The sequence below is a fragment of the Sprattus sprattus genome (assembly GCF_963457725.1).
Source record: "Sprattus sprattus genome assembly, chromosome: 3".
Taxonomy (NCBI): Eukaryota; Metazoa; Chordata; class Actinopteri; order Clupeiformes; family Clupeidae; genus Sprattus; species Sprattus sprattus.
In genome coordinates, this window is record NC_137922.1 from 50,470,951 (window position 1) to 50,484,534 (window position 13,584).

The 13,584-nt window shown below is 42.6% G+C and overlaps 1 protein-coding gene across 1 annotated transcript in view; it reads right to left on the bottom strand.

Moving 5' to 3' along the window:
- LOC308362231 (protein Wnt-6-like) overlaps positions 1 to 6,900 on the bottom strand; it is a gene marked incomplete at both ends in the record, with an annotated part of 11,004 nt that extends 4,104 nt beyond the window's left edge. The window contains 2 exons of the mRNA XM_080834794.1: positions 2,284 to 2,504; positions 6,827 to 6,900. Coding sequence (XP_080690920.1) covers positions 2,284 to 2,504; positions 6,827 to 6,900 — 295 coding nt within the window. The remainder of the gene's footprint in view (positions 1 to 2,283; positions 2,505 to 6,826) is intronic.
- Between the last annotated feature and the right edge of the window lie 6,684 nt (positions 6,901 to 13,584).

The following is a 13,584-nucleotide window of genomic DNA, read 5'->3' on the forward strand; positions in this document are numbered from 1 at the left end:
CACCTCGGATTACATTCTTAGAGGGTGTGTCACTAATCAAAGCTCAGTCAGCTTAATGAGCTGTAAGAATGTACCCGATATTACCTTTAATTGCAGTATTCTGCTGAGCTCCGCTGAACATGTGATCAATATACCGTATATGCCTGTAGCTGTGGTTTAGAGTGCTCTTATTCCACTTTAATTTATTTAACTTTAGTTCACCAGATGTGTTACACTGGCTGGCATAGCAGAAATTGAGTCCAAATTTTTCATGAAGTTTTTGAGTGCCTAAAGATTTCCTGGGGTGCAGTGCATTGATTCCAGCATTTGAACTGACCTTGCATGCCTCAATCTGTCAGCATATTATCATGGTATCACAGACGTCCTTGCTTCTAAAGCACATTTAGGTTACAAAATCAATACATTAGTGGTGGCTCGGCAGCTCACTTAACCTTTCAATATTCAGCTCCTCCTTGTGGCAGCTAGTGGTACTACACCTTATCAGCTCTACTCACAGCAGGGGCTGTAACGACAGCCAGAGTGACCACAGGCCAGCACGCACCCTCCTCACCTATTCAGCATGTCTGTTTTCCACTGACTAGGTCTGCACCCCTCACTCTGACTGAGGAGGTGTTGGCAAACGTCCCAGGGTCTGGGGGTGATTAGTATCTGACTAATCTTTGAGTAAGCAGGGAGTAGAGGAGGAGCCCCCCCCCCTCCCAAGCTAGATCATCATGTCAGCGAGGCCCGGTCCGTCCGCTCCAAAGAAAATTCTTGTTTTCCGGGAATTACTCTGGATTATGTTCCTGAAAGTGCGGTAACGTGTGGGGCCGGGGAACCGTGTGTGTTTTTCTCCCTGTGGTGGAGGCCAGGACCATGCCCCAAGCAGAGCAGACGCGCAGGGGAGGGGAGACGGTGAGGAAGTCCGCCAGCAGTCGTAACAGACAGAGTCAAACATGCAATGATGCTTTAACATGGATGATCACCGCTCTGCTGAGTCCGCTCAACAAAATGGCCTTTACTAAGGAAGCCATAAATAAAGGCCCTGCAATTTTCTGTTATTGTTAACTGTACTTGGCTCTTCATTTAAACAAATCCATGTACGGTAATCATATAAAATGTACTTATCCACATAGTCTGCTATATTTTATATATATATACGTACAGTATACGTATATATACAGTATATATATATATATATATAAGTGCAGTCAAACGATTAAAATATTCAATCGCGATTAATCGCATTTATGTCGTAGTTAACTCAAAACGAATTGCGATTAATCACAATTTTTTATGCAAATGTTTTATTTTATTGAAAAACAACATTGCCAAACAGGGCGGTACAGAATCAAATTATAAAGTGCACATTTCAGGTAAACAAGGACTCAGCTTATACTGCAGTCCATGGCTTAATATTTTCTTTTTTTCAAATTAGCTGGGTACATAGCAGTCAGGCCTCTTATTTCAGAAACAATGAACTGTAACAGTTAGGTTACCAATAAAAGGTAAGCCTACTACTTCTTTGCTTTCAGCCAGCTGCCTGTTGACATGTGAAGCAACAGTGAAGCGCGCTTCTTTTGCACAACACAACTTTTAAAAGTAAAATTCCATTCAAAGTTTTTTATCATCCATTTCGGCGTATCACGCTCACCATTCACTAAAACCTTAACGTTTGCCTACTACACAGTTTGACACCTTAATCTAAAACATTTTTTTTTAAATAAAAAAAAAACGTTAATCTCGCAAAAAAAAATGAACGGTGATAAAATGGGTTTGCGTTAACGCCGTTAATAACGCGTTAAACTGACAGCACTAATATATATATACATATACGTATATAAATGATATAATAATGAATGTGAAATGACAGCTTGTGTCTAGTGCCATGTCTTCTTTAGACACACTTCTCTACAGTACTATTCTCTACTACACAACACTACTATTTCATGTCAATTAATAAAAAGATAATAAATGCATCATATATTGCACTCCTCCTTAAGTCATTATCTTTTAGTCATCTCATTTCAATAAATGAAATGATAATGAATGCACCTTTATCTGAAATCTATGTTCTCTGGTCACTATCAATTTCTTGCTATCCCTGTTCCCCTCACCATGTTGTAGGATCTTGCCCAATGTTATTGTTTAGTCTTGGTTTCTTATTTGAGCAAATCCTTGAAACCAAATGTATAATAGACCATCTTTGACCATTCACCAAAATAGAATTTACTCATCCATCTAGTTTGACACGTTCTCCGGTCACTTTCCTTTCTTGCTATCGCTGTTTCCAGCTCCCCTCACCTTGTTGCAGAATCTTGCCCAAGCTCCTGCTTTGGTTGGTGCAGTTCCAGCGGTGGTGGCGAAACTGGTGCTGGCACTCCCTCATGCCCAGGCGGGCGCCCTTGACCACCTCCTGCACGATCTCAGGCTGGGACTGGCACAGCTCTGCTTGTTTGCCCCCCAAGCGCCTGGTCTTCCTGCAGATGCTGTTGTGGTCCATCACCAGTGGGCTACCCAACACCCTGAGAGGATGACAGAGAGAGAGAGAGAGAGAGAGAGAGAGAGAGAGAGAGAGGGAGAGAGAAAGAGAGAATAGAAAAATTAAGAGAAAGTGAGAGAGAAAAAGAGAGACAGACCAAGAGAAATACAGAAAAGAAAAAAGAGGAAAAGAAGAGAACGAGAGAAAGCAAGAATGAGACAGACCAAGTGAAATAGAGAAAAACAGGAAAGAGAGAGAAGGATTGATGGAGAAGGATAAAACACATGATATGTATTTCATTGTTACGGCTTGATGTCTTTGGCACCACTGAAACCACATGGGCAATGCTGACTTTGAATTTGAATGTGAGAGGGAGAGAAAGGTATCGAAGGGGGGAAGAAAAACAGAGTGAAGGAGAAGAAAAGGCAGATAAGAAGAGAGATTTAGAAAGAGGTCATCACGTGTGTGAAATCAAAAGAGGATGGACATGCAGTAATCACACAAACAGACATGCGGGCAAGCACACATAGATATATACACTCTCAAGGACCACACACACATACACCCCTCCACGGTCCCACATTAGCACACACACACGCACACACACATACGCACACACACACACACACACACACACACATACTGGCACGCACACACACACACACAAACACATGCGGGCACGCACACACACATATGCAGGCACGCGCGCGCACACATATATACACTCTCAAGGAGCACACACACATACACCCCTCCACGGTCCCACATTAGCACACACACGCACGCGCACACACATTCAGAAATGGATTTTCCTGCTACATCAGGTGACTGGACAGCTGTGGTCAGCTGATGGCTGAAATTGAACTGATGTCATTGCAGCACTCTCGCCCCCTCTCTCTGCCCCCCACCCCCGGTCCCTCCACCCCTCCAGGGGCCAGAGAGAGGACACTGAGGAGGCATGAGCCCCTGACGTCAGCACCGCACAGAGGAGGAACCCTTCCGCGAACCTTCCAACACTAGCCTCCTCGTTTGTTAGCTGTCAACGTGGACTGTGGACTGTGGGGAAACTGTGCAGTGAAACAATGATTTAACACTTTACACCAAACTGCTGGAGTTCATTTGTGTTCAAGTTCACTGATGAACAGAGATGCACGCTGCTCTTAGACATGCGGCTGTCTAACCTCTGTGAATCATTAAAGTGTGTATTGTCTGATCAAATGCTGAGAGTGGGGTGGAGTCCAACATAGAAAACTACCCGCGAGTGAGCAGGGGTGAGCATGTGGTTGGCTTGACCGAGAGAATCCCTGCACCAGATTTACTACGGCCTTGTTATTGGTGTAAGCACAATAGCATGACTAATCATGATTCACATAATTGTTTAGCATATATGAACACCACTCCTGACTCAAGAACTAGACTCTTCGACAAAAAAAATAAAACCCTCTAAGCTCCAAGCAGCCCCACCCCCGCCCCCCCCCCCCCACCACCACCACCTCTCTGCACTAATATTTGTTGTTTGGCTATAGATGTGTTATATTGTTTGTAGAGAGCGTTCTCTTGTTTGTATAGATGTGTTGTCTCGTTTTGAACTCTCTTTTTGTTGTGATAACATCTTGAAAGCACTTAGGATTTTATATGAGAGGACATCTATATATGAAAATGTAGACAGTCCAAAGTCATTGTCTGAAACATTCTCTAAGAAATCTTCATGGACCTGTGAGAAAATGCCTTAATAATGACTTACTTTTTTCCCCGATGGTACGAACAGTGTACTGCTCTTTAAATATGCACCTAGCAGATTTTCCCTCACATATAGTGAAATTATGCCCAACTATAAGGTGCAATAGGTCTCTCATTTAATCCCATTAATTTAATACACTTTTGAAAATCCCAGAAATGGCTTACTCACGTTTGAGTTAGAAACATACAGCATTGCTTCACTGCATTAGGCCTACAACAGCAACCCCCCCCCCCCCCCACCCCCCCCCCACCCCTCTCTCCACCATCAATCCTCACGACAACGCTGTTGGCAAGCAAGCAAATCAATGGCAGGTGCTGCAGCATGCATGCAGTCACACAGTACAGGCACAAAACTGTATTTTCATAACATAAAAGACATGGATAGATTGCAAATATAGGCAGCGGTTCTTTATTATTCAGGTAATAAGATAATATTATGTATTAACGAGTACAAGCCTACAGATTGATGCTCAAGCAAGCTGTTAGCAATTGACAACCTAGACAACCTAACTGAATTAATGCAAATACATTGGGAACCTATACATGAACTGCCATTTCCATTTGTTCTAGCTGGACATGAAGTTATCTAAATTATTGCCACGCTGAATAGAGAAGGAGGCAGACGATGGACAGAGACAGAGACATGACAAGAGGGAAATTGAGTGGGTCAGTGAAGAGAAAGGGTCGTAGAACCCACAACATGCTGGCCTACAAACAATGATTGGATATAGTATCTTAAAATAGTTCCATCTCTTTGCATAGGTTCTCTCAACATAGGTTCATAGGCCATACAATGAGAGAACTGTCAAAATAGTCAAACTAATGAGAACACTGCAATGAGTAGCCAGTAAAAACCACAGAGCAAACACCCAACTGCCAAATGCTGCTAACGGAAAGGGAATACACTGTTGACTGATTACTTAGCCATAATCTCTGTAAACCCAAACTACAATGCCAAAATGTTATGAACGATAGGCCTAATACTGCTAATAAAAAGATTGTATGATTTGGTTTCAGTGGAAGTGCAGTTAGGTAGTTTTTGCATTTTGTTCAGGGAGCGGACATGTATAGTTTATCCACCTTTTTTTACCACTACAGCACTGGATGCCATTCAACCTATTTCACCTTTAATCCTGATCCTGTCAGTCTAGATGCCATACCCTGAGACTCACTACTTACTGAAGACTCATTACGAAATGTTAAATATGAAATGTAATGACCAGAATGCTGTTCCTTTTGAAGTCTCAAATGGAAAAAAGAAGAACTAGCGAGATGAAAATTGTCTCCATGACATGTCAACTAGAGTTAAATGAAGCTGATCAATTACAGTAATGAATAATCCTAGACTGATGTGTAATGGACAATGGATTTAAGTTGTGTTGATGTGTAAAAACATCATAATCTAAATCATATTGTTCAATCATATCTTATCTCAATCATAATTTTATTTTGCCAACATTTTCATGTACAGCTCCAGTATGTCACTCTTCAACAAAAGTTACAAACAATAAGCAAACACATGGTAATCCTGCAATTATCCTCGGATTATGTTGAGATTTTATCACATGCAATCCTGTTAAGGCTAATTCTAGTAAAATGTTTACGCTGTGGTGTGCTTCAGCGCAGACACTGTCACCACAAAGTTTGTAGCTTCAAGACTCTGCAATGGCATGCAAGGTAACCTTAAATCATGTATCAGGTAGGCATTTGACATTCTTTGGAAGTGGCATTGAACGTGTGTCAAATAAATATCTCTCCTTGGTAAGAACAATTTGTAATACGAGGCCCAGTGGATTTACTTGATGAGGAAGTTCATACTATGTTTGCTAGTATACAAATGAAAGCCACTGTGGAGCTGAGTCCTGCTCAGCTCTCTCATTCAGTCTCCTACGCGGGAGGGGCTTGTTTAGCCTGCAGGGCTTCACAACGCCTTGAGGTAAGGGAGCATGGAGGAATTCTCAGAGCTGTCATGCAGCCCGAGTTATGTTTTACGATGACATTCACACGCACACACACACACACACACACACACACACACATACACGGCCTCAGGTCCTCTCCTCCCAGAACACACCTCACTCTGGAGTAGTTCCAGATGTGACGGAGCTGCGCCAGATTGGGGCCAAATTAGGGCCAGATTGGGGCCCTTTGGAGTCTTCTGCTATCTCCGCTTAGTCCTCCCCTCCTTCGTAGACTCTTCTGTCATTTTCACCCTCCTTGTGTTTCTAATTTTCTTTGGCTGTCATTAGTCATTAGTCACTCTCTGTGTCTCTCCCATCATTCCACTCTTTCTCGCTCTCACCTCCACTGACCAAACCTGTTCTCTTACAGCTGCTGATGTGATCGTGAAAGTATTCAGACTTGCAGATCCTGAACCTGGAGCCATAAATTCTACCATTTCTATAGGTGAGGTACCCCACTGCTCATCACCACATTTTAGAACAGCAAAAGCTACTTATCACACCATACAACTTCTACGAAGTTTGTCTAGGATGTCAGGATGTCAGGATGCCTTGGCATCCTGCACCCCCCTTTGTGTGCATCTGTACATGAACAATATATAGCTATTATGTTCTATGATATGAAATGTCCCATCCACTAGAGCCTAGAAGCACAACTTACCACCACAAGCGCAGAATGCTGACTGGGCTGAGGAGGATGAAGGCCAGAGTCAGATTGATCCGTGCAAGGAGCATCATCCGGAGGTGTGGTTGTCGTCACGGACTGTGCGCCTAGCAGTTCAGAGACGAGGGTCGGTCTTATACACCTGCCGAAAAACTGAACGCCGCCCTAGTAGTGGACATCTGCTAAATGCAAAATTAGTCCCAGCTCATAGCGACGCCGTACTTAACTGCTGTAAGCAGTTTCAAACGTCTCCATATGCCTCCCTGCGCTGGTATAGACATCTGCAGAGTTACACGCGCCACTCACTGAACGTGCGATCAAAATCAGGGAAGTTTAAAATATTAACACCCAAATGTGACACGCAGTTCTCCCGTAGCCAATACCTGCCGACTGAAATTACTCAACAGCCAAGTCCTTCAAAAGTTAACAATTTCGGTGCTTAGAAAAGTTGTCGAACTCGATGGTGTTCTGTTTGGCCAGCAAGTCTCCCCGGCGGTCGTCGCGCATCTGGAGTTCTACGCGCGCTCCGTGAGCGTCAAGTATGTGTGGTTTGAATCTCGCACGCGTATGACTCTTCCTCATTCCTCCCATCAGAGCGCATACCTCCAGCTCGCATCAAAACTCGCTCAGCCTCTGTCGACACGCTGTTGCCTCGGGTCCCCGCGAAACTCTCTGTGTCACTCAAAAGGCTGAGTTATTTTGGAGACGGAGAGGGTTTAAGACGAAACGCAGCACAGCAAGAGGAAATATTAATATTTCATAAATGTTCTGTTTGGAGAACTGAGATGGGAGCTTGACACAGGCCATCGTGAGATCACTGAAAAGCCCCCGCTACAGAATCGCGGGGCCCCGCCAAGCAATGTTTTTGTAACAGGCAATGGTCTTGTCGTTTTTACCAAACTAAATTATTAGTCGAGCTTGTTTTCCTTTTATTTCCTCGGTGTTCCAGGGTCTTACTTTTAGATTGATGTCATGATATCCCTCTGTCCACTTGAAGTGTATTTCATAAAGTGCGCAGTAGTTTATATTGACCTTGGCAGTAGCTTTGGCCTCCTGGCTATGTCAGTGTCCCAGGTTATCAAGCGTCACTAATCCGTGAAAAGCTCTTGAAGTCAAGGGGAATGAAAGTCAAATCCCTGTGCCAAACGTTGGTATTTTTCATGAAATTGGGGATAAGGGAGAGAAGTGGGAATTCATTTATCCCAATACCGTGCATTAACAAGGCACCTCTCTCTCTCTCTCTCTCTCTCTCTCTCTCTCTCTCTCTCTCTCTCTCTATTTCCCCCTCCAGACACGATAGGGTAATTTGGTGTGTTTATTGTGTCTATTTACATAATGCAATTTCACTGAAACACCACAACACTATACAACATCATATCACTTTTTGAACCACAAGTTTGAAGTGCATGGAATTCTGTTAAAGAGAAAATGTTAATGTCAGTCGTTACTAAAAATAAGACAAATCATGAAACCACATACAGTATATTAAATTACATGTACGATATGCACTTACTATGACAGGTTAAAACCTTACTTTCCTCTATTTCACAAGGCCTAGTCTCAGTCTTAATTTAAAATCTCTCCTAATCGAATCAGGGCAACATAATTTAATTTCATTGATGGAATTCTAACTCTGAGGTCAAGTTTTTATGTGGCGAAGAAAATTCAACAAAAGTTTATCATGTCACAACAATGGGCATTGTGATGATAACCATTGTCAAAAGATAATATCTCTTTCTCTCTGAGTGTGAATGTGTGTGTGTGCACGATGGCTGGTCTACTACAGAAAATACCTAGCTGTTTTTATACCAGTGTCAAAGAAGTGTCAATATATCAAGAATATATCACCTGCCTGTGGGTATGTATGCACAGTATGTATGGGAGTGCACTCTCTATTTGTGTGTGTGAGCATGTTCTGAAATGACAAACCTCGTGCTCAACAACCCAAAAAAACTCAGGTGTTTCTTTGAAATTTTGTTCTCTGTTCTTTATGTATTGTACAGCACTCTTTCAACAACGGGCCAAATGTGTAACCCATGACAGGGATAAGCAGACTGGGAATTTTCCCCCTTCCAAAACAAACCACAGTCTTCTCTGAGGATACCCTGAAGAAAATCAATCCTACGCTTGACAGCCCTTTGACAGGCCCCGCGTAGAATTCCATTATTGAAAAAAGAGAAAACTTTCTGTTTTGCCTTTCGCTCTTTCGGATTCCCGAGTCTGACAGAGAGACCGTTGAGGAAAGCAGAGGCTGGGCGCGCGTGCGCACTCGGTCGCTCATGTGATCTTGGCCATGCACTGTGAGGCGGCGCACAGTGACATTATTCGGTAAAAAGTGTAGCGTACATTCCTCGCGTTTATCCCCCTCCGTCACTACACTGCCCCAGTGTTCATCCCAGAACTGTCCGCCGTGAATAGACAATGCCTGGGCCCTGGCAGTCGGCAGCGCGTCGAGTGCGCCTCTGAATGCGCAACTGTAAGGCAGGACAATGGCACTGTCCAGCGCTGTGCTCGATGCGGGGTCTTTGGCTAATTTGCGGATCTCGCCGGGTTCCGAGCTCTACGTGATCTCCTGCCAGGTCTCTTTCTGAACACTGGCCACCATTTATCTGCCTAATCGACGCTCATGTCATCCCTGTCGAAGAGCCAGCAGGAGGCTACTATCGTTCATGGTCCGCACACTTAAGAAAGTTGTGCCACCGTTAAGTGTGCCACGCACAACCTAAGTGGCAGCAGCTCATTTTCAGAAAACGTACAGAAATAATTTATTGACTTAAATAGAAGTGAATGAGAGGCACGGATCATGGAACAGTGTGACAAATACTGCACTAAGAAACAAGCCATGTTTGAAAAGACATTGGTTGATTAGAAAATCTTCCCAGATAGCAAAAGGCCCTTTGACCACTGACTCGGCCCACTGGGGGCTGAGCCGGCGGTCTGCTGGCCTTTTGCTCATCTGTTTCAGGCGGTCCACTGGTAAGTTACAAACAGCCCACCGTTTTGACACTTTCTGTAAAAAACGTGTTTTGCTTCATTAATTTTCACCATCCCTTATTTTTTTTAAAGATGTTACCACTGTGTAACATAGGTTTTAATTTGTATTAGACCATGTCATTTTTTACCTTGAGAGCCTTCTAGCCTACCATTAACTTTTTCTGTTTAGCGGCTGATATAGACAGTGCCAAGAATATGATTTATAATTCCCGGAATTGCTAAAATGTTCTGTTATTTTGTTAATGTCCACGCCAAGTTAAACTGTAGAGGATGGTGGTCCAAGAGCGGACCCAAAGTGGCACACCACCAGTGGGGTGCCGACCAAAATCCACCGGTGGACCGAAATATGCTTGATATCTGGGATGCTACTGCTAGTCAAAACAAAACTGCCATCCCGACCTGAGAAAGGGTCTGACTGCAGAGCTGCAGTATCAGACCAGCAAGTTCAGGTCAGTTTTAGTCCAAGAAGTGAAATTCACAACCTGCGAGATGAGATGCCACTGACAGGTTTAACTGGTCGTGGATGTTACAGGGGAAAAACATAAAATGTTACTAATTCCTGGAATTTCTAAATGATATCCTAATCTTAACATCAGCATTCTGAACAGAAAAAGTTAAGGAAAAATGCTTGCAAGGTGAAAAAAATCCTGATTTTTACGCACTGGTAACATCTATAAAAATGTTAAGGGTTGGTGAAGATTAATGAAAATATAGGCCTATAATTGAATAAAGAAGAAATATATTTATTGTAAGCAAGTGGCAAAACGGTGGGCCGTTTGTCTGTAACTCACAAGCTCTTCCCCGCAGTGGGCCAGTAGTTGTCCGCTGACCTTTCGCTATCAGAGTATCTGACCGACATTTTTTGGATGCTAGCCCTCTATCATTGGGTCCACTGCTAGCAAGTTAGCTAGCTAGCATCTGAGTGATCTATAAAAGAAAGAAAACTCAGGGTACGGCTTAGTTTATTAACTCAAAACTACGGGAGGCAAAGTCCTTTACACTATCAAGTAGGCTAATCAGTAAATTATATAATAATATCGGCCTGTTCCGATATGTTTGTTTCACATTTAGGAGACTGTACAACCTGACCGCAGAGATAACAGTCAGTTAGTGATTAGAATAGCTAACTTTACCTTTGACTAGGCAACAAGTGTTGTGATTATTAGACATATCTGACGGCACCCACAATTACATTTGAACAAAACCGGGAATTGTTTGCACAACCTTTTACTATAGAACAACAGGGGGATTGCTAATCGCTTACGAGATGCTAGCGACAAAACCTATTGACATTGCTTACTTACAAGATATCAACAGGCAGGTGCAGCTAAAATGGAATACTTTATTGTGCCTAAATTGGACACTACGTACCCCGACACTTTTTGGCTATCAGTCAGAGAGTCTCAAGAGTTGTTCGAAAGCCATCAGCTACTTTTTAGTCGCTTAATATTGTTGCACAACGGAGGAAATGCTAATCACTACAGAGATGCTAGCGGTGAAACCTGTTGATATGTGCTTACTTACAGGAGATCGGCAGCCAATATAAAGCGGCAAAAAAAAGTACCTGGTTGCTTTCGAACAACTCTTGAGACTCTCTGACTGATGTCAAAAAGTGTCCAGGTACATAGTGTCTGTTTAGGCTCAATATTAAGCGACCTAAAAGTAGCTAATGCCTTTGAAGGACTTTTGAGACTCTCTGACTGATAAACAAAAACTGCCCAGGCTACGTGGTGTCCGGGTTACATAATTCTATCGTTGGTATAGCAACTGTCACTCAAGAGTCGTTGGAAAGCCAAAATTACATCACCCGGGCTCTTTTTGAAACCCGGTCACTTTTTGCCATGATAGAACTATTTGTTGCATGGGTTCTTGTAGCTCAATAAAGCCAACACACAGGCCTATAGGCAAACACTAATACAAGGTTCAGAGGTGGTTGTAATGTCTACTTGCATTGTTTTATTGTAGTTTTATATTACACATTCAATGGAAACTATTAAAGGGCAGAAACGATTCATCATTGGAGTTGTATTCAGCCAAATTCAAACAGCTGATCAAATCAGTGGTAGCGCATTGATCGAAAGCTACTGGTCTGAATCTGTCGGCCTGAAACCTCGGGTTTTGCGGTATGCGGTGCTGCAGCCAGATATTATTGCCCCCCTTTGCCACTGCAAGGTGGAAACTTCACTGCAGAGCAGTGCAACAGGACCTGGGACAGGAGCCACTGTGATATTTATAAACTCTGTATGACCACATACATTATACTGTGACATTTGCGGTTGCTGATTTATCGGATTTCGGAAAGAAGAATATCGGAAGTGGGTTAGGAAGTGTCAGAATCAACTTTTTCTTAGAAATGTTTAGGGTTAGGGTTAGGGTTAGAGTATAAGGCTAACAACTAGGTCTCGGTACCCCTACCAATGCCTGAAAGTACGTTACACTTCCTGAACCCCCTGTGTATGACGTCATATGACGCGGATATTCTACTTTCCGAAATCCGAAAAATCCGCAACCGACATTTGCTTTGTTTCATCCCAGGTGTATTAGATTGAAATTTGATTGATATGCTTCATTCTCAGGTACATGAGCGAATACAGCACTCTTTTAGTGAGGCGTCTGTAAAATAAGCTTCTATGACTATCTCCATCAAAGCCACTGACATCTCATTTCACAGATCCAAATGTATAGTATTTTTGTAGAAAACCTTAAGCAAACCCTAGGCATACTGGGAGTTTTGACTCTGGGACCATGAATAAATCATTATCCTGATGAAATGCACTGAATACGCTGATGAATTGCTCTTTAGAAAGATTAAAGTATAGGGTTTTGGTCTAAAATGAGCAAGCTAACTATCTAAAGGGCACGCAAATACCTTGCAAACCCCACCAACAGCCCAGTTGGCAATGATTAAAGCTTGCTAACATACTTTTGGCAATATAGTTGCCAATATGTCATGCTGTGAAAGCTTTTCTTTCATCTTTGCAGTAGTTCTGACCCAGAACAGAGACCTACATAGTGCCTATCCTAGAAGGCTTGAAGGAACCACACGTGTCTATCTGTTCTTCACGTGACCATATATTATCAAAGTGAATTTGGATATGGTACCAAAATGAGTTGCCTGATACTGATAGTTAGCATACCTCCTAAAGTGGCCAATTGTTGAACATTGTTGCTTTAGGTTTTGAACCTAATCTCAATGGCACTTATACATGGCAGTCATTTAGATGATCAGTATGCCCACTGGTGGTTACTATTTGTGTCATGTCACTCATTCCCTTAAAGTCAAGAAAATAAAATGATTCAGCTAGACTGACATTTTTAAATCATACATCATAAGCATTAACCACAAGCCATTAGTTTCTTTTAAATTGCATTTTATGCCATGTATAAGATGAGTTTCCAAGCAGTGAAGGCCCTATGTATGTGTACCACGTGTCCACATATTTGAATCAATGTAGCAAAATAAACAACAAATGCTAGTCATTTCTCATGAACTCATGTAATATTACATTATATGCACGACACTACTCTCCACAGAATGTGTCACGTACTCCAGCAATTCTTGGCCAGAACTCATTTGAGAGACACACAATGCCATCTTGAAGCATACTGCCATCTTGTGGCGTAAATACAAAATTACACCTCTGTCATACATCGCTGTGAAATCGTCCACTTTGTTTTTTGATATAATGAGAAATTAAAGATGAGGTGTTGTTGTGGTGACCTTGGTCTCGGTGGTGACCCAATGGCCTGTGGCTTTGCTTTAA